This window comes from Anomaloglossus baeobatrachus, chromosome 1, assembly GCF_048569485.1.
Source record: "Anomaloglossus baeobatrachus isolate aAnoBae1 chromosome 1, aAnoBae1.hap1, whole genome shotgun sequence".
NCBI classification, from domain to species: Eukaryota; Metazoa; Chordata; class Amphibia; order Anura; family Aromobatidae; genus Anomaloglossus; species Anomaloglossus baeobatrachus.
The window spans coordinates 291,238,601-291,261,269 of NC_134353.1; the positions used below are offsets into that span (position 1 = coordinate 291,238,601).

Genomic DNA, 22,669 nt, shown 5'->3' on the forward strand with positions numbered 1-22,669 from the left:
TCTTCTCCATACAGACAGACAGCAGCTGCAGAACTACAAGGCTCAGCATACTCCATCCAGGACTGTATGCAGGAGTTTTTTGCCCCCTGAAAAAATTATGTGGGCTTCGCCATATTTTTGTATGCTAGCCAGGTACAGCAGGCAGGTACGGCTACCCCCAACCCCCAGTTGCCTATTTGTACCCGGCTGGGAACCAAAAATAAAGGGAAGCCCTTTTTTTATTATTTCATGAATTTCATGAAATAATTAGAAAACAAATGACGTAGGCTTCGCCCCATTTTTGTGTCCAGCCAGGTACAACTAGGCAGCTGGGGATTGGAATCCGCAGCACAGGTTGGCCTGAGCTTTCTGGGCCCCACTGCTGCGAATTGTAGTCTGCATCCGCCTCAGAAAATGGCACTTTCATAGAAGCGCCATCTTCTGGAGCTGTATCCAACTCTTCCAGCACCTGCCTGCTATACCTGGCTAGCATACAAAAATATGGCGAAGCTCATGTTTTTTGGCAAAAAAAATAAAAAATGCTTCCCTGGATTTTCCATTGCCAGTGAAGGTAACACCAAGCAGTGGGGGTTAGCAGCCAGTAGCTGCTTGGATTACCCTTAGCTAGCAATACAAAAAATGCAGCGGGAGCCCATATATATATTTTTTAATTATTTATTTAAATAACTAAAAACAAAATGGGCTTCCCTGTATTTTGATTGCTGGACATCACAATGCTGTAAAAATAAATCTTTAAAAAAAATGACGTAGCGCTCTGCGGTATTTTTGATTCTCAGCGCAGATAAAGCAGACAGCTATGGGTTGCCACCCCCATCTGCCTGCCGTTACCTTGGTTGGCAATCAAAATACAGGGAAGCCCATTAATTTTTTCTATTTAAAAAATAGTTAAAAAAAAATGACGCTGGGTCCCCCCATTTTTGATAGCCAGCTAGGGTAAAGCAGACGGCTGTAGCCTGAAAACCACAGCTGGCAGCTTTACCGTGGTTGGGGATCCAATGTGGAGGTCCCCCCAGGCTCTTTTTTTATAATTATTTTATAAATATTAATAATTACACAAAAAAAGTAGGGTCCCCCCCAAATTGGATCACCTGCCAAGGTAAAGCGGACAGCTGTGGTCTGGTATTTTCAGGGTGGGAAGGTCCACAGTTATTGGGCCTTCACAGCCTAAAAATAGCAGGCCGCAGGCACCCCAGACGTGGCGCATCCGCTAGATGCGCCAATCCTGGCGCTTCACCCCAGCTCATCCCGTGCCCTGTTGCAGTGGCAAACGGGGTAATAAATCGGGTTGATACTAGCTGTAAAGTAACCTGAGATCAAGCCCAGTAGTTTGTGATGTCATGGCGTCTATTAGATACCCAACATCATAAACTGTCAGTACTAACAAAAAAAAATCGACAAAAGAAATTTATTTGAAAAAACAGTCCCCAAAACATTCCCTCTTTCACCAATTTATTTTAAGAAAAAAAATAAAGGGGTCACACGACGACTCTGGACCGTCTAGAATATGGGGGGAGACACTCAGGGAACGTATCCCCCATTTTCTAGGAGTGCAGACCCTTCATGTGAGGAGTGTGGGTGTAATGAATCTGCACTTCACTCTCCCCGGGTCCACAGCAGCAGAGTCCATGTCGTAATGGTTGGTACCAAAGCTGTAATGCCCTGCTCATGAGGTAAGGGCATGCCTAATCAGGAGAACTATTCTACATTTACAAATATTGGTATTTGCTGATATTATTGCTATTCCACCTACTATATATTGGGGATAGGATCTTGGAGATGGAATACCCCTTTAAGTCCAGTTATCCAGCTTAACAACAGAGCTCGCTATTTAGATGTGTTTTCTTGTGGCGTATAACGGACTCTCATGTTTGGTAGTCGTTCAGCAGGGAAACTATAAAAGCAAATCCCTCCATTTGGAAATGTAGTATAGCTCTCCTGATCAATTATGTTCCTTACCTCATGAGCAGGGCATTGCAGTAATAATAATAATTTATTCATTTATATAGCGTTATTAATTCCATAGCGCTGTATGTCTTTGGAGTGTGGGAGGAAACCGGAGTACCCAGAGGAAACCCACGCAAACATGGGGAGAACATACAAACTCCTTGCAGATGGTGTCCTTGGTGGAAATTGAACCCAGGACCTCAGCGCTGCAAGACTGCAGTGCTAACCACTGGGCCACCGTGCCGCTCATTTAGCTTACAGATGCATAACCACCACTCACTGTGTCTGAACACAGGAAGCTGAGCTGATGGCCGCTCTGTGCATGCGGCAGCGTCTATTGTGAAGGAGAGGGCCATGGGGGGATCAACGCTGCACAGGTACCGTGGGACACCGGGGAACACCGGTGGGGTTATAGGGGGTGACCTGGCAGGGCCTGGGGAGGAGTTTTCTGTTGCATGTGTCATGGCACATGCGACAGAAATCAGAGGAGTAGGGTGAATGCGGCCAGCGCGCTGCTGTGCGCGCGGCCATCTTGGATTTCTGGGAGGGCATCAGGGGGGGCACTTTGGCGACACCGGGGGACCGGGGAGGAGATTTATCATGTTTGTTCATGCCAGATGGGAGATAAATAATTTTTTACCGACACTGTCATTTACTGTAACGTGATCATCGGTATACGGTGTATACCTGTGATCACGTGAGCGGGGACCGGAAAAACCGTCCTGAAACATGATCTCCAGGGTCTCAGCTTGCCCTTAAACCCCGGAGATTTTCTGACGCTGGGGGGCGCTATTCACTTATTTCTGCCTGCTGTTTATAAACGGCAGATCAGAATAAGGCTACATTAACACGACCGATCCATTTTTGTGGTCTGCAAAAAACAGTCCGTTTTTTTTCACGGGTGCAGCCGTGTGGCATCCATTTCCGTTCCGTAGACGGTCCGTATGTCATCTGTTTGTCATCCATGTGCCTTCCGTTTTTTTTGTGTACTGCAAAAAAACTGAAGGAGGGAAAATACATAAATTTACCCAGGATCCATAGCTTCAACCTACATGAGACGGTCACATGTTTACTCCAGTGCCATTTTCTACTGCTTTTCACAGCGTAGAGCTCTCTGGTGATTTTCCTGTGCTTATACACTTCATATCAGTCTTTTCTGTCATTATAATGGCAGAAAGACACATAATGTCCCACTCTCCTGCATTTTGTAATTTTGCACCCTTTGGTGTCTTTCATGTGGCAATAAGGGGTGCTTAGCTTTGGATTTAGCCAAAAAAATTAAAAAAAAAATGATGTAGGGTTCCCCCTATTTTTGTAGTCAGCTAGGGTAAAGCAGACGGCTGCAGCCTGCAGACCACAGCTGGCAGCTTCACCTTGGCTGGTAATCCAAAACTGAGGGCACCCCACGCTGTTATTTTAAATTAAATAAATAATTAAAAAAAAAACAACACGTAGGGGTCCCCCCAAAATTGGATCACCAGCCAAGGTAAAGCAGACAGCTGGGGTCTGATATTCTCAGACTAGGGAGGTCTATGGTTATTGGACTCCCCCCAGCATAAAAATAGCAGGCTGCAGCCGCCCCAGAAGTGGCGCATCCATTAGATGCGCCAATCCTGGTGCTTCGCCCCAGCTCATCCCGTGCCCTGGTGCGGTGGCAAACGGGGTAATATAGGGGGTTAATACCAGATGTGTGCAGAGTGCCAGGTGGGCGGAGCCTAGCGGGGTAATGTGTGCAGAGTGCCAGGTGGGCGGATCCTAGCGGGACCATGTGTGCAGAGTGTCAGGTGGGCGGAGCCTAGCGGGACCATGTGTGCAGAGTGTCAGGTGGGCGGAGCCTAGCAGGGTAATGTGTGCAGAGTTCCAGGTGGGCGGAGCCTAGCGGGACCATGTGTGCAGAGTGTCAGGTGGGCGGAGCCTAGTGGGGTAATGTGTGCAGAGTGCCAGGTGGGCGGAGCCATGTGTGCTGGCGGCAGAGTGCGAAGTGGGTGGAGGCTAGCGGGTTCATGTGGCGCTGAGGACGTCAGTGTCGTGGACTGCATGGCTGGGGACAGGTGAGTGTGAGTGAGTGTGTGTGTGTGTATGTATGTGTACATGCCGCGTGCAGGAGGGGGCGGAGCGAGCTGAGTGGGGAAGTGTCGGCTTCCTGCACACGTAACTAGGATAAATATCGGGTTACTAACCAAAGCGCTTTGCTTGGATACCCGATGTTTATCTTGGTTACCAGCTTCTGGCAGGCTGCCAGCGATGGCTCCTGCACACTGTAGCTGTAAAAAGCCCTGCTTTTTGCTGCTAGAACCGTTCTCGAACGTAACTAGAACTATCGAACTTTAGCAAAAAGCTCGAGTTCTAGTTCAATCTAAAACACCCCCCAAAATCACTCGAACCGCGAACTGGAGAACCGCGAACCGTGAACCGCGCTCAACTCTAGTTGTCAGTCAATCTCCCTTTGTCGGTCGGTCTGTCTCTCCCCCTGTCTCATACTTACCGATCCCCGATCACCAGCGCGGCGATGAACAGCTGTGAAAAAGCTACGGCGGCTTTAACTATTTTGAAAATGCCGGCCGCTCATTATTCAATCTACTATTCACTGCTTTTCCCGCCCACATCTGCCTATGATTGGTTGCAGTCAGACACGCCCCCACGCTGAGTGCCAGCTGTCTCAATGCAACCAATCCCAGCAGCCGGTGGGCGTGTCTATATTGTGCATTAAATAAAATAAATAATTAATTAATTAATTAAACAAAGTAGCGTGCGGTCCTCCCCAATTTTGATACCAGCCATGGTAAAGTCACACAGCTGAAGGCTGGTATTCTCAGGATGTTGAGCCCCACGTTATGGGGAGCCCAACACCCTAAAAATATCAGCCAGCAGCCGCCCAGAATTGCCGCATCTATTAGATGTGACAGTTCCGTGACTCTACCCGACTCTTCCCGAATTGCCCTGGTGCGTTGGCAATCAGGGTAATAAGGCGTTAATGGCAGCAGCCTATAGCTGCCACTAAGTCCTAGGCTAATCATGGCAGGCGTCTCCCCGAGATAACTTCCATGATTAACCTGTTATTCAAAGTAAATAAACACACAAAAACAAATAAACCTTTATTTAGAATAATAAACACAAACAAACACCCTCGATCACCACTTTAATAAAACCAAAAAAGCCATCCAGGTCCGCCGTAATCCATGGATGTCCCATGACGCTCTCAGCTCTGCTACATGAAGGTGACAGGAGCGGCCACACACAATGACCGCTCTATATCACCTCCAAGCAGCAACTGAAGTGAGGCACGTGATCACCGATGACGTCAGTCAGGTTTCTCGCGGCCACTGCTGGATCCTCCAACTGTGACAGCAGGTCACCCAAGTGACTGAAGTGAGCTGCGCGATCTGCAATGAAGTTACAGGTGAGTAGCGGTGTCGGGTGGGTGACTCCAGCTAGCCGTGGGTAACCTGAGTGACGGCAGCGCTAATGTCGCCGCTAACTTCAGTGACTCAGGGGATTAGCAGTCACTGGTGATTCCATCACGGGTGCCCGCTAATCAGGACGCCACACACAGACAGAGCCATGGTATGACAATGAAGTCGGGTGAGGTTCACCCGAGTTCATTTTCATCGCGCGAATCGGTCTGTGTCGGCTGTCAGCAGGTATGTAGCAACGACATTTAACAACACATACGGACAACACATGGACATTACACGTACGCATACAAGGACATTCCACACACACACACGGCAAGCATACGCCATCACACAGATGTTACAAGTACTGGAGAAACGCCCAAAAAAAACGGAACATGGACCCAAAAAACGTAATGTGAGACACGTCCGTTTTTTTTGCGGAAGTGTGGCAGAGGCCTAAATGTTGACCTCTCCATGTGCCAAACCCAACCTCATTTGAATGGGGAAGTGAAAGAAAACTAGGTGTAGCTTGTAATTAAAACCTTGACTGGGAAGGATGTCTAGAAAGGGTACTGAGCCCTGGAGGGGGCCACACTTCCATTATATAGTATGAAAAAGGGCTTACACACCTCTCATATTTAAATTTATGCACAGGTTTGTACAAATACGCTATATGGCTAATTAAAGGGTAATGGTCAGCATGTTTTTGATATGTAATCTGACAGCACCATGCGGTAGGGGCCAAACCCCTGAGTCTAGTGACGTATCGCTTAGTATACTGGGTGTAGCAGTTATCATAGAGATACAGTTTCCTCTGCTACAGATCTAGCAGCGCTCAGTTGTTGAGCTGTGTATAACCTCACCCACACCACAGATTTCTGTGTACAATGTATAGTGACAGTGAGCTGCTAATCAGAGCTGGGTGTATGGTGACAAGTTGTCCTATAATGATAATCTCCTGCTGATAAAATGCTGATTGTATTATAACAGCAAAACACGACCCAGTGAGTGACAACTCACTGTAATCAGGGTCTCTGCTCCTACATTATGGTGCTCTCTGATTACATAGCAAAAATCTGCTGACAGATTTCCTTCATTCGTAATTCGTAGTGTGCTAACACATGGTATATATTTTTATATACATCACATAACCTATTTGTGCACCTGTATCTTTTTCATTCAGTTACCTAGTTTGGCACATGGAGAGGTAGGACATTAATGATTGGGACCATTCATATTTAGATACATCTTGATGTGGTTGGATGTCTTTTTCACTCTTTGATCAAAAATGCTATCTAAATACCTTACTTTTTAACATTTAGCGCAATAGTGGATTTCTTGTACTCACTGACATATAGTGTCTGTATATGTTTGTATATTGGCTATACAGCGTATTTATGTACATGCAGCATGAATCACAGCCAGGCTGCACAAGAGCAAAGCTATGCTGGCTGATTGACAGGTCTCTCACATGTGTACATTAATGAAACCTGTCAATCACCTGAAGAAGTGCAGGAAAAAGCCAGCCACAAGAGGCTCTGTAATTTCTCTGAAATACCAGAGCATGGCAATTTTGGGTAGAATTAATCGAATGATGGGTTACATTTTAAACCATTGCTCTTTCTGGGCTTATGAGTTGAGTCTGTGGTCGTACCTACTGATTGACAGCTATCTTTGTGAGAGAATGTAGCTTGAGAAAGGATCGGAACTATTTCACTAATATGTTGCCGCAAAGGATGAATAAAGTCCATTTTGCTGGTACTGTAAATATAGTTTTTTTTCCACGGTAAAAACGCAACATGCTAACAAGTTCTTAGAGTTTTGTAACAATGCAGACTCTAGTCTAGAGAGGAGCTGAAGACGATAAACGGGGAGAAATCTGTAGTTGACCCAACTTATTGCAAAGTGTTTGTTTTTTTACAAAATGTGTACCTAGTGTGTTAAGTTAATTTAGAGCCTCTGGTTCCTTAGCAGGTAAAACAAATATCAGCTGAGACCATTTACCTCTGAGGCTGGGTTCACATGTATGTATGTTGTGTAGCAGCAAATCTCTGCAAACGTGGCTCAACAAAAGCAGTTGTGCAACTTGCCATCTTGTGACTATTTTACAGCTCTTACCTTGGAAGTTACAGTTGAGGCTTATATTGAAGTCTATGATATATTACGTGCGACCAACAGAGAATCCAACACGTTTGGTAACATTTGGGTTTCCGTGTTACAGTATGCTGCAGATCGCAACGCAACACCATAGGGAGTAATTACATCTAATATTGCAATATTTTGCTGTAAATATAGTTTCACACGACATATGTCCCCGTGTAGCCATAGCCTTATGCTTATAATCCTTTAAATAACAAGCCTTACCAGGTTGCAGATCTGTTACTCCTTCACCAACACTCTCTACAATCCCCGCAGCTTCATGGCCCAGTATGACTGGAAATTTCATATCACTTATTGAACCACTTAGAACATGCTCATCTGAACGACAAACTCCTGTTGCCACAATCTGCAGGAATACAGAAGATTTTACTAGAAAAATAGAACACAAATAGAAATAGAACAGTGTATACATACCTACCATCCTTTACAGAAGAGAGTGACAAATAGAACATTTTGACCAGATTTCACCAAAATCTAATCACTGTATTGTACAGGCTATTACACTTACAGAGACACCAAGTATGCATGTTATATAAGGATTTGTGATGTTTATTATTTTGTTGCTTAAAAAGTGCATTAAAATTACATTATTGTATTTGTTTTTCATTATGTTTTAGTAATTTTATAGGAAGAAAAATCTGTCTTTTAGAATACAGCGACATAGAAATTCACTGTTATATACAGATATCTCTATTTACCAGTATAATGTGCCTGCGGGTACAAAGCTTTTAATGCAGCTTTAATCATGGCCCTTGCAGTGACTTAGGGGTACTTCTCACATAGCGAGATCGCTGCTGAGTCACGGTTTTTGTGACGCACCAGCGATCTCGCTGTGTGTGACACTGTGCAGCGATCTGGCCCCTGCTGTGAAATCGCTGCTCGTTACACACAGTGCTGGTTCATTTTTTGGACGTTGCTCTCCCGCTGTGAAGCACACATCGCTGTGTTTGACAGCGAGAGAGCAACAATCTGAATGTGCAGGGAGCAGGGAGCCGGCGTCTGGCAGCCTGCGGTAAGCTGTAACCAAGGTAAATATCGGGTAACCAAGGGAAGCCCTTTGCTTGGTTAACTGATATTTACCTTGGTTACTAGCGTCCGCCGCTCTCACGTTGTCAGTGTTGGCTCCCTGCACAAGTAGCCGGAGTACACATTGGGTAAATAAGCAAAGCAGTTTGATTATTAACCCGATGTGTACTCTGGCTAGGAGTGCAGGGAGCCAGCGCTAAGCAGTGTGCTCTGGTAACCAAGGTAAATATCGGGTAACCAAGCGCTTGGTTACCCGAAATTTACCTTAGTTACCAAACGCAGCATCGCTTCCACGCGTCGCTGCTGGCTGAGGGCTGGTCACTGGTCGCTGGTGAGATCTGCCTGATTGACAGCTCACCAGCGACCATGTAGCGATGCACCAGCGATTCTGACCAGGTCACATCGCTGGTGGGATTGCTGGAGCGTCGCTAAAGTGTGACGGTACCCTAACAGCCAGCGCAAATGCTATTTGATCTGTCAGTCAGTGATGGCAGCCTGGTTACAGCAGCTTCTCACTATAGCCTGAATGGTGACTGAACCCACACTGGTGACTCCTCTATCACTGGTAGCTGAACGTTAGCTTGGAGGAATAAAGGTTTCAGGCAGGTTCAAAATACTATTAACCTGCATAGTAACCCCATTTCTACAGGATAATAATTCTTTTTTCCATGCAACAGGTTCCTTTTAGGTAAAATGGCTCTGTTTTGGAAACTTCTTGTTACCTAGATTGATAAAACTTTATTGATAAAGTCATGTGAGGATAATTGAAATAAACGTGTGACTTAAAGTGCAGTTAGACAGCCGTATAAATCAGAGCCAGATTGGAACGAAGTATATAGACTTGCCAATGGCTCTCCCAATTAGAACATGACAGCTGCATAGAAGTACATAAAGTTCTCATGCTGAAGAGAGCCGCCAGCCAGTCCGTGCACTGCATTCTGATTTTGCTCTCATTTACATGGCCATCTGACTGCACCCTTACACATCTAGCAAAATGGATGGGATTTATAGAATCCACTGTGGTCTGGCAGACAAAAAAGCCAACCACATGTATGTCAGTACAATTCCACAATTGTTTCTCATTGAGCAGCTGTCTGAGGGTGCATATTGCTGTGCGAGATGTGAGCACATTGTGCATGTGAAAGCCTAAGTACTGGATCTAAATCGCAACACTGAGATCCACTGACAATACGGAAAGGAGTTTGCTGCTCACTGAGCAATTGCTCTCTGGGGTTGATGTGGGGGGAGGATCATAGTATAGAGCTGCAGGGTGACAGTTAGAAGGCAGTATAGAGGAAAGAGTGCCAGGGAGGCTAGTCGTGATCTGGCAAACCCCAACAGGCTTTCTAAGTTGATAGATGAGGCGAGTGCACCAAGACACCATGAAAGCCGTTGGAGTGTCTGCTCCAGTAATGGGGGAAATAGGATCACAGCGCAGGCCAGATTAGTGCTGGTAATGGGGGACTCCATTATTAGTTGAACAGATAGGGCAATCTGTCTCAAAGACAGGGATCATCAAACAGTCAGTTGTCTTGGAGCTTGCGCTCAATACATCGCTGATTGGGCTGGCGGATTACTGGGAGGGGTTGATGAGGGCCCAGTGGTCATGGTGCTCATTGTACAAATGAAAAACTTAAGGTACCGTCACACTAAGCAACATCGCTAGCAACAACGCTGCTGAGGCACAACTTACTAGCGATGTTGCTTAGTGTGACATCCAGCAACAACCTGGCCCCTGCTGTGAGGTCATTGGTTGTTGCTGAATGTCCTGGGCCATTTTTTAGTTGTTGCTCTCCCGCTGTGAAGCACACATCGCTGTGTGTGACAGCGACAGAGCAACAACTAAATGTGCAGGCAGCAGGAGCAGGCTTCTGCGGACGCTGGTAGCCACGGTAAACAGCGGGTAAACAAGAAGCTCTTACCTTGGTTACCCGATATTTACCTTCGTTACCAGCATCCGCCGCTCTCAGCTGTCAGTGCTGGCTCCCTGCACACGTAGCTGGAGTACATATCGGGTAATTAACACGATGTGTACTGTGGCTATGTGTGCAGGCACTGGCAGTGTGAGAGCGGCGGACGCTGGTAACGAAGGTAAATATCGGGTAACCAAGGGAAGGGCTTCTTGGTTACCTGATGTTTACCGTGGTTACCAGCGTCCGCAGAAGCCGGCTCCCTGCTGCCTGCACACATAGCAGAGTACACATCGGGTAATTAACCCGATGTGTACTGTGGCTAGGTGTGCAGGGAGCCAACACTAAGCGGTGTGCGCTGGTAACCAAGGTAAATATCAGGTTGGTTACCCGATATTTACCTTAGTTACCAAGCGCAGCATGCTTCCACGTGTAGCGATGCTCCAGCGATCCCTGCCAGGTCAGGTTGCTGGTGGGATCGCTGGAGCGTCGCTTAGTGTGACATCTCACCAGCGACCTCCTAGCAACTTACCAGCGATCCCTATCAGGTTGTATCGTTGTTGGGATTGCTGGTAAGTTGTTTAGTGTGACTGGGCCTTTAGAGGAAACTGTGAAGTTGTTAAAGATGATTTCAGGGTATTAGGCTGTATGCTGACAACAAGGACCTTGAAGCTGGTATTTACTGAAATACTGCCTCTACCACATGCCATATCAGAGAGGCAATGGGAGATTAGGAGATAAATAAGTGCCTTAGAAATTTGAGTAGGAACAAGGGTTTGGGGTTTATGGAGAACTTGGACAACTTCTCTGCTAGCTACAGGCTGTATGCTAGGGATGGATTGAACCTCAATGGGATGGTGCAGCTGTGCTGGGGGAAATGATGGCTAGAAGGTTGGAGGACTGTTTAAACTGGAGGGGAAAGCATTTGCTGTACAGGAGGAGAGGATACTGTAGATAGTGACCTGGGCATAAGTAATGAAATTGAGGGTAACATGGGGGAGGAGTTAGGACAGTCAATACAATGAACAGGAATAGAAGTACCGAGAAATATATAAAGTGCATGTACATTAATGCCAGAAGCCTCACCAACAAGATGAAAGAATTAAAATTAATATTGTTGGAAAAAAATATGACATGGTGGAGATAACGAAGACCTGGCTGGATGAGAGCTATGACTAGGCTGTCACTTTACAGGGATATAGTCTCTTCAGGAATAACCGTACAAAAAAGCGAGGGGGAGGTATGTTTATATCTAAAATGGTCCCTAAAATCCATCCTATGTGAAAATATGTGCTGCTAATGAAAATGTAAAGTCCCTATAGGTGAAGGATAGGGAAGGGAAAAAGAATAACAAAATGGCAGAAAATATGCTCATAAAGCAAATAAATTAGGCAGCGAGTCAGGGAGAAGTCATTATTATGGGGGACTTAACTACTCTGCAATAAATTGGGGAGCAAAAACCTTCAGGACCAACAAAGGAGACAGGTTTTTGACAACAATGAAAGACAGTTACCTTACACAACTGGTTCAGAACCCAACAAGAAGAGGGGCACTGCTAGTATACACCTTATACACCATGTGCAGAATTATTAGGCAAATAAGTATTTTGATCTCATGATACTTTTTATACATGTTGTCCTACTCCAAGCTGTATAGGCTTGAGAGCCACTACCAATTAAGAAAATCAGGTGATGTGCATCTCTGTAATAAGGAGGGGTGTGGTGTAATGACATCAACACAATATATAAGGTGTACTAATTATTAGGCAACTACCTTTCCTTTGGCAAAATGGATCAGAAGAGAGATTTGATGGACTCTGAAAAGTCCAAAATTGTGAGATGTCTTGGAAAGGGATGCAGCAGTCTTGAAATTGCAAAACGTTTGAAGCGTGATCACCGAACAATCAAGTGTCTCATGGCAAATAGCCAACAGGGTCGCCAGAAGCATATTGGGCAAAAAAGGCGCAAAATAACTGCCCATGAATTGAGGAAAATCAAGCGTGAAACTGCCAAGATGCCATTGGCCACCAGTTTGGCCATATTTCAGAGCTGCAACATTACTGGAGTATCAAAAAGCACAAAGTGTGCCACACTCAGGGACATGGTCAAGGTAAGGAAGGTTGAAAAATGACCACCTTTTCAAAAGAAATGTGTCGCCCTGGGCAAGCCAGGGGACACAGATAACAACACCACTACACCCCACACTCCAGGTAGGCACACCTGCTAACCAGAAATCCTTGTTGCCTCCCTCCAGGAGTCTGTGATGCACACCAGGGGGTGGGCCAGGCGGTTGGCTCCGCCCACCAAGGAGCTCACAACTCTGGAGGCAGGAAGTACCAGGCAGTTTAGCCCGGGTAGGGCAAGAGTGCAGTCAGCTCAGGGACGAGCTTAAACAAACAAGAAGTGAAAGTGAAGGAAAGGAAAGTGGAAAAGGAGGAAAGCAAGAAGTGGTGACAGAGCAGAGAGAAGGAGAAGCCTGAGAGCCCAGCTGTGTGTAGGGCTAGAACAGCAAGGTCAGCGACGGCGGTGACTGTCCGGAGGGGGACCGTTTGGAAGTTCCTGGAAGTACCCCGTTGGCTGTGTGCCCGGTGGTCTGGAGCAGTGTTCCGAAGGACAGTCAGCACCAGGCAGGGGCCTCTCGGACCCCGGCAAGGCTAGGAGTCGCCCAATTTGCCGAATCCGTCAGCGAAGGTGACGCAGATCCCCCAGCAACAAAGTCCCGATTGACGGCAACAGCCCGACCATTACCGGGGAGACACCGCCACCGCCAAGGCACCAGTTTCCCCAGGGCCAGCGCCTGCGGGCAAAGTGTAGAGCTCCTCCGGCCCAGATTGCAGTCGGGGAGCGGGTAACCGGAGGGAATCCACCGCTACCATCAGTCAAACAGGTGCAAGGAAGAGAGACGTCACCGTCACCTACCGGGAGTGCAGGTGCAACCGTCTGTGGGACCGTCCTACCAGCCGTTGGTTTACCGTACAAACTGTGTCCGTGTCTCAGGCTGAGTGAGTACCACAGTGCCGCAAGGCACAGCGCTGCCCCCGCGTCCCTGCGCCCTCCAGGCCCTACACTTCACATCTCTTCACCGGGCCCCGGGATCACCAACCCCTACCCACGGAGGGGCAACACAACACCTGGCTGCTCCCATCACCATCCCCGGGACCCTCACACTGAGCAGCGGTGGTGCCATCACCACAACCGTGGGTGGCGTCACGAACTATAATCCCAACAAACACCCCCCCCCCCTTTTACTCACGGGCGAGGAGCGTCGCTCGAGAGACCCCGGGATCCGGCCCGCAGCTCGAGCCACCGGGAGCAACTGCCGGACCCGAGCAGAAGGGGTGAGCGCGGTGTGCTGACACCCTCCTCCCCGCCCGCGACAACTTGGCGTCACGAACAGGATCTTACCGCTCTGCCGTCTGGTAGAGGTGCGCCTTGTTACCGCCGGAGGTATCCGGCAGAAAAATTTCAGAAGCCGCCATCTTTGGCGCGAAAAGTTCCCGCTCGAGCGTCCTCTCGAGCAGTAGAGGCGCGAAGGCCAAAACTCCGCCCCGAGAGAGGAGGGGCCGGAAAGAGCTAAGGGGGACGCGATGGCGGCTGGCGGCATGTAGTCGCCGCTATAAAAGCAGGGACGCCAGGACTTTGCCAGAAAACCGTTCCTGGAAGCAAACAGCAAAGACACCATGTGGATGCCGTCCCGAAACACCGTGGCCCCCGCACCGGGAACCGCAGCGTGGGTGGAGATCCGGACCGCGCAGCTCCATCTAAGGCTGCAGGTCAAAATGCAGCTCCTCCTGGAGGAGTGGGAGACCGACATGGCGGACGTTTTGGCAGCCGTGCGGAGACGCGAGGAGGAAGCGGAGGAAGGGAGGGTGAGTGACCCACGCCCCTATGTCCCGGAGGGACCGGTCGCTGCGGCTGAGGGACCCGGTCCAAGCCCTCTCCCCCCGTTGCCTCCTTCGCCACCCGTCTCGGAGGCCGTGACCCCGCCACTAGGCCCGCTGCCACCGCAACCGGTAGCGATACCCAGCCCGTCCGCCCCAGCGGACCGACCTGTAGCCGGAGCCCGAAGCAAACCGGAGGCATTGCCATGGAAGGCCCCGAAGATTGCGCCAGACACAGTCCCCGAGCAGTTCCCCGAGCCGGAGCCGATGACCCGCTCCGAGCCGAAGGCCCAACTGCGGAAAGCCCCTGTGCCCATCCCCCACACCTCGGCTGAGGTGGCGCCGGGTTGTTGCTGCAAGGCAGCGTCCAAGGCCATGACACCGCGGGATACGCCACCCACCTTCCTGACAGTGGGTAACGTGCTGAATGTCCCGCGGGGCTCAACCCGTGCGCCGGAGCCATACTGGGACAGGGAGCCGACCAAGCTGGGCCTGGAGATCGCGGAGAGGGAGCGTAGGAAAGCCGAGCTGGTGGCCCGAGTCATACGGGAAAAGGAGAACCTGCGGCAAGCGACCTTCCGTGTCCGGGGCCCGTTCTACGAGGGGCAGGTGAGGCGATTCGATATACGCCGGGGCTACGGGTTCATATACGAACCGGGCCTGGAGGCCGAGGTATTTGTAGCCCGGCGGGATGTGCATGCTCACCTGCCCGAAGAGCATCCTGGCCGCAATCTTATCCCGGGAGACATGGTGCGGTACACTCGGCACTGCGGAGAGAGGGGGTGGTTTGCCCTGGATGTAAAGCTGAGGGGCAGCCCGGAGGGCAAGATGAGCTCTGCACCCCCTCCCTCGGATGAAGCAGCAGCAGGACCGGAGTAGGGCAATGGAGGCCCGCAGCACCGTCCCCATAGGGACCAGCGCTTTGTTTGTTTGAAAGTTTGTTTGAAAAAGTTGAAAAGTTTTGCCAAAGATAATGAAAATGATTACCCGAGAAGTCACCTGATTTATTTTGTTGATTTGCAACCGGCTGGAGCCGGCACCGTTGTCCCCGTGGGGACCGTTAAAAGTTTAAAAATGCATGGGAACTAGCCATGGACAAGCCCGTGAACTCTGCAGGGCAACCACAAACGTTAGTGGCTTGTAAATATGTTGGGTACCGTTACCGTTTCCGCAGGCCGCCTCCGGAGAGGCAGGTTGGAGGGAGGGCCCTGAGCAGAGCAGGCCAGGGCCCAGCCACCAAAGGGACCGGTGGCTACCCTCTGGAGGGAAGGACAGATCCCGCTCGGGTGACTTGTGCTGGACTGTGGGTCAAGGGGTGCTGCCTGGGTTTTAGGGGCAGCATCAGGGCCAGGTTGCTTGGGTGGGAGAGAGCGGAAACCGTGACCGTACACCGTTGAAACGTTAAAAGTAAAATGTGCCTCCCGTCTTGGGAAGAGTTGATTGAAAATGCTTATGTTATGTTTAACCCTGTTATCCCCTTTTTACAGAAAAATAAAACCGGTGTAGGACGGCAGCCCGCGGACGGTCTGCATTTTGCTAAGGGGGAATGTGTCGCCCTGGGCAAGCCAGGGGACACAGATAACAACACCACTACACCCCACACTCCAGGTAGGCACACCTGCTAACCAGAAATCCTTGTTGCCTCCCTCCAGGAGTCTGTGATGCACACCAGGGGGTGGGCCAGGCGGTTGGCTCCGCCCACCAAGGAGCTCACAACTCTGGAGGCAGGAAGTACCAGGCAGTTTAGCCCGGGTAGGGCAAGAGTGCAGTCAGCTCAGGGACGAGCTTAAACAAACAAGAAGTGAAAGTGAAGGAAAGGAAAGTGGAAAAGGAGGAAAGCAAGAAGTGGTGACAGAGCAGAGAGAAGGAGAAGCCTGAGAGCCCAGCTGTGTGTAGGGCTAGAACAGCAAGGTCAGCGACGGCGGTGACTGTCCGGAGGGGGACCGTTTGGAAGTTCCTGGAAGGACCCCGTTGGCTGTGTGCCCGGTGGTCTGGAGCAGTGTTCTGAAGGACAGTCAGCACCAGGGCAGGGGCCTCTCGGACCCCGGCAAGGCTTGGAGTCGCCCAATTTGCCGAATCCGTCAGCGAAGGTGACGCAGATCCCCCAGCAACAAAGTCCCGATTGACGGCAACAGCCCGACCATTACCGGGGAGACACCGCCACCACCAAGGCACCAGTTTCCCCAGGGCCAGCGCCTGCGGGCAAAGTGTAGAGCTCCTCCGGCCCAGATTGCAGTCGGGGAGCGGGTAACCGGAGGGAATCCACCGCTACCATCAGTCAAACAGGTGCAAGGAAGAGAGACGTCACCGTCACCTACCGGGAGTGCAGGTGCAACCGTCTGTGGGACCGTCCTACCAGCCGTTGGTTTACCGTACAAACTGTGTCCGTGTCTCAGGCTGAGTGAGTACCACAGTGCCGCAAGGCACAGCGCTGCCCCCGCGTCCCTGCGCCCTCCAGGCCCTACACTTCACATCTCTTCACCGGGCCCCGGGATCACCAACCCCTACCCACGGAGGGGCAACACAACACCTGGCTGCTCCCATCACCATCCCCGGGACCCTCACACTGAGCAGCGGTGGTGCCATCACCACAACCGTGGGTGGCGTCACGAACTATAATCCCAACAAACACCCCCCCCCCTTTCACTCACGGGCGAGGAGCGTCGCTCGAGACACCCCGGGATCCGGCCCGCAGCTCGAGCCACCAGGAGCAACTGCCGGACCCGAGCAGAAGGGGTGAGCGCGGTGTGCTGACACCCTCCTCCCCGCCCTCGACAGAAACATAAGATAAAACATCACGACTGGGCCAAGAAATATCTTAAGACTGATTTTTCAAAGGTTTTATGGACTGATGAAATTAGAGTGACTCTTGATGGGCCAGATAGATGGGCCAGAGGCTGGATCAGTAAAGGGCAGAGAGCTCCACTCCAACTCAGATGCCAGCAAGGTGGAGGTGGGGTACTGGTATGAGCTGGTATCATCAAAGATGAACTTGTGGGACCTTTTCGGGTTGAAGATGGAGTGAAGCTCAACTCCCAGACCTACTGCCAGTTTCTGGAAGACAAATTCTTCAAGCAGTGGTACAGGAAGAAGTCGGTTATATTGGTTTACCTGGTGAAAATAAACAAGTGAGATGAGAATATATTTGGTTTTTATTAAGTTGCCTAATAATTCTGAACAGTAATAGTTACCTGCACAAACCGATATCCTCCTAAGATAGCCAAATCTAAAAAAAAAAACACTCCAACTTCCAAAAATATTAAGCTTTGATATGTATGAGTCTTTTGGGTTGATTGAGAACATAGTTGTTGATCAATAATAAAAAAAAAATCCTCTAAAATACAATTTGTCTAATAATTCTGCACACGGTATATTAACCAATAGACCAGACTGCATATCAAATATATGGGTTGAGGGCCATTTGGGTAATAGTGATTACAAATGAATACTTTGTAATGTATCCTTTAATAAGTTGTATGGTAGAAAGGACACTGAATTTCAGGAAGGTGAATTTCCAATGTATAAGAAATGAACTTAGTGCCATAAACTGGGACAATGTCCTAAGAATAGTGATGGGCGATCCCGACATGTAAAGGTCGGGGATCGTACTGATCACATAGTGATTGTGTATATGATCCCGATCATGAGCTTTCCTAGGAAGCTCATGTTTCAGATCGGGTACAGAACGGGTCCAGGGGCTGTAAAAAGAAACAAACACATTATCAAAAAACATTATGATCATGCTTACAGGTCCCGCGATGCGTCCTGAAAACTGTCTCCCGGCCGCTTCTGCTTCCGTGTCCGATCCTTGCTGTGCCGCCAGTAACCAGCACTGACTTACAGGACCTTCAATGATGTCATAGCTATGTGACTAGTCTGGTGGGAATGTTGTACAGACTGGTCACATGACTATGATGTCATCGAAGGTCCTTTTAACTGAACTTTGACTGTCATTGTGCGAGTTTGGCATCACGATGCACAATCTCCTGACAGGAGCTGGTCAGCTGCATATAGTTCCATGCAACTGAGGCACTCCTGTCCAGAGATTGTCAGGCAGTGCAGGGTGATGCCAATGCGAGACTGCACGAGTCATACCCTAAGTGTCAGCCTGCTTCTCGCTCTGTACAGAGCGATGTAGCAAAGCTGACATGGCTCTCTCTGCTTCTCACTTTGTATAGACTTTGTCTATACAGAGTGATGAAGCTGACATTGCTGTCTCTGTGGATTACGTCAGACTAAGGATTTTTTTTTTCTAATAAAGATGGAGTCTCTAAATGGTTTTTTTGTTTTATTTCTAATTAAAAACATTCTCTGTGGTTTTTTTTTACTGTTTACTAGAAATTCATGGTGTTCATGTCTAATTTGGTGTGACACCATGAATTTCAGGCTTTGTACCATCTGAGAATACAAAGCTGGTATTAACCCCTTTATTACTCAGCGTACCAGGGCCACTGGTCGAGCAGGGTAAAGCGCCTGGAAATGGCGCCAAGAAACAATGCGCCATTTCCAGGGGTAGCTGCGGGCTGCAGAGAATCCCAGCCCCCAGCTGCCTGGCTTTACCAGACTGGCGATAAAAATACGTCGGAAGCCCATGCATTTTTTTTAAATTATTTTTTTTATAGGCACATGCGTGTCTCCAGTACAGTGTTGTCATATTGTATTTCTGAACACTGAAGAACTAGTGCAATAAAATTTGAGGTGCGTTTCTCAGAATGTACAAAAAAGATTAATAAAACTGAAAAAATGCAGTTTTAATATTTCAAACTTCTGCTGCATCAACTGCAGAAAAATTGTAGTATCAAGCTACTTACTACCTCCCAAGATAAACACATTACAGGGCATAGTTTACAAAAAAGACATTTATGGGATTTTTCTGTTGTTCGTGAACCACACAGGCTCTGCAAATATGACAATCTATTCTAAATAGAGCCAAATTTGGGTTGCAAAATTCCAATATTACTTCTTCCCATTCTGATCCCTCCCATTTGTCCAAACAGACATATTTGACTATATGTGAAGTATCTCTGCTCTAATAATAAAGTGGGTAATAAACTGTGGGGTCTACTCACTTTTTGGTGTTACCTTTTGCAAAAGTGAAAAATATGGGGCTAAAGCAACATTTTTATGAAAAAAAATTAAAATGTTAAATATGACGACCTAATGTTATCAAATTCTGTAAAGTACCTAGGGGTTCAAAAAGCTGCCATTGAATAAAATCCCCTAGTTTCCAAAATAGGGTCATTTGTGGGGGGTTTCTGCTGTTTAGGTACCTTAGGGACTCTGCAAATGTGACATGGTGCACGCAATGTATTTCAGACAAATTTGTGTTCCAAAATTTAAATATTGCTTCTTTCATTACGAGCCCTGCCGTGTGTCCAAACAGAACTTTTTGACCACATGTGGGGTATGCCTGCACTTATAAGAAAGTGAATAATACATTGTGCAGTCCACTTTTTGGTGTAACCTCTTGCAAAAGTGAGACATTTGTAGCTGAAGAAACATTTTTGTGAAAAAGATGAACATTTTCAATATGATGACCTAATATTATTAAATCCTGTGAAGTACCTGTAGGTTCAAAATGCTCACTATACCCCTGAATAAAATTCCTAAGTGATCTAGTTTTCAAAATAGGGTCACTTGTAAGGGGTTTTTCTGTTTAGGCGCCTTAGGGGACCTGCAAATACAATATGGTGCAATCTATTTCAGCCAAATTTGTGTTCCAAAATTCCAATATTGCTCCGTCCCTTCCAAGCCCATCCGTGTGTCCATACAGAGGTTTCTGACCACATGTGGGTTATCAGCACACTTAGAAGAAACTGGGTAACAAATTTTGGGGTCCATTTTATCATGCTATCACTTGCAAAAGTGAATAAATTGGGGCTAAAGCAACATTTTTAGGTAAAATATTTATTTTTCATTCCCCTTTGCATTAATCCCTGTGAATGGTTAATAAACTTTTTGGATGTAGTTTTGAGTAGTTTGAGGGGTGCAGTTTTTAGAATGGTGTCACTTTTGGGCAGGGCTGCCACTAGGAATTTCAGAGCCCCATACTGGCAAAATTTCGGGGCCCCCTTGAGGCTCCGCCCCAGCTCCGCCTCCACCGCAGCCCCCCTTCCACCCCGCGAATCTTCCACAGTCTCACCGCCACTCTTGGAAAAACTTCACTTCTGCACTACAGCCTCACCAATCACACATTAACCCTTCACAATGAACACCGTATCACACACACAGACATCAGATTTTGTTTTGGCCATCAGATTTTTGTAAGCCCGCCACCATGACAAGGTAGACTCTTTTGGCAGGGCCCAACTCTATTCTAACTTTTTTTTTTCTTTTTAAAACTAACTTTTAGTATATATTTATTTTTGGTATATCTATTTTTTTTTCTTTAACGGAATGTATCACATACAGGTTTTTAAACTAATTGAAACCAAATTGTGATAATGCTGACTTGTGTATTTAGACCTGACAACTAGAGTTGAGCGGATCGGGTATAATCCGGGTCCGACGGATCCGGATCGGGTTGCCTCCGAAGTCCGGATCCGATCCGGAACCAGGGGCTATGTGAATGGGGAGCCGGGTCTGGGACGAGAGAGAGAAAAAGAGAGAGAGAGAGAGAGAAAAAAAAAATTCCCGGATCGTGCACCCCGAATCCCGGATACTGGTCGGACTTGGATCGGACTCTCGAACCGTGCAGATCCAGATTTTGCCGCTCAACACTACTGACAACCCCTTTGAAGGGAATCTGTCACCAGGTTTTTAACACCTAATCCGGGCACAGCATGGCGTGGGGGAGTAGGTCCTGGTTCCGGCAATTGTTACTTATTGGGCTGCTTGGTGTAGTTTTGATAACATCACTGGTTAATCAGCAGGAGATTATCATTACAGGACTACTTGGCATGCTACAGGTAGTCCAGCATATTCATGAGCTCTGTATAACTGCTAGATCTGCAGCAGAGAAACATTGATTTTATCACAATGACAGCAAGCAGCTCAGTGGGTGACACATCGCTGGAATCGTGGTCTCTGTCTCTACATTGTGCTGATCTCGGATGGGGGAGAAAGGACCTGCTGACAGATTCACATTAAGGCTCATTCAGCAGTCGGTGAAAACCGGTCTACACTTGGACAGAGCATGGACTGGCCATGGGTCTCCTGACCTGACCTCAGCAGCCTAAGAGCATATATGAGGTTGCAGGTCAGATTGGTGCCCGGCCATGCATGGCGTTTTAAGCTGAGATTTAAACAGATGGTTGTTCTTTATGAGAACTGAGGAGGGTTGTGAACAAGAAATGCCACATAAGGCAGAATTAGGCTGAGTCCAGATGTCCTGTAATCATCCGTTGGGAAAAATGATTTCTGGGGGAGAAAAGCACTTATTCCCAACCAGTAGGTTTAGTAGAACAGATTCCAACATGTATATTAACTCCGAAAAAGCAACATGTGATTTATTTAAAACATAACCTTTAATTGGGGTCCTTCTAAAATAGAAATACACACAGTGATCCAACACCCATTTAAAAACCTGAAATTGGTTCAGCTATCCACATAATTCAATTACGACGGCACTACCAATTTCAAAGAAAGAGGGGATTGTCTATCCGCTCAAAAACAACAAAGAGCAAGAGAACGATGAGATCTAAATAAGATGTACAAATATAGGCACTATGCTCGTTCAATTGGATCAGTCATTCCTAGGTTTATATTAATGTATATAGTATGTTGCTACTATTCGTTTTTAAATACCCACAGGCACTTTAAACATCAATGGATGAATCAGTGTCTGTCTCTAGAGTAACCACACACCATATTACAGTGTATAGGCACACCAGGTGCCAACCACAACCACCCTGGAACGTGATTAGTGTCCTGAAAATATACTTTCTAGATCAGGGGTGGGCAATTAATTTTCCCATGGGGCCGCATGAGAAATTGGGATTGGTTTAGAGGGCCGGACTAATATAATTAACTCAGTTCTACCCAATATACTACATTACTACACCCCCTCCATATACTAAACCTGTAATAAACTACATCACTACACCCCTATATACTACACCTGTAATAAACTACACCACTACACCCCCATATACTACACCTGTATTACACTACACCCCCTCCATATACCTGTAATATACTACACCCCCATATACACCTGTATTATACTACACCACTATATAATACACCTGCGATATACTACATCACTACACCCCATATACTACACCTGTAATAAACTACATCACTACACCCCTATATACTACACCTGTAATAAACTACATCACTACACCCCTATATACTACACCTGTAATAAACTACACCACTACACCCCCATATACTACACCTTTATTACACTA

General features: G+C 47.6%; 1 protein-coding gene across 1 annotated transcript in view; it reads right to left on the bottom strand.

The window, feature by feature from the left end:
- Nucleotides 1-22,669, bottom strand: part of LOC142311972 (alcohol dehydrogenase 1) — a 490,686-nt gene that overhangs the window by 130,473 nt on the left and 337,544 nt on the right. Inside the window, exon 5 of the mRNA XM_075350839.1 lies at nucleotides 7,704-7,845. Coding sequence (XP_075206954.1) covers nucleotides 7,704-7,845 — 142 coding nt within the window. The remainder of the gene's footprint in view (nucleotides 1-7,703; nucleotides 7,846-22,669) is intronic.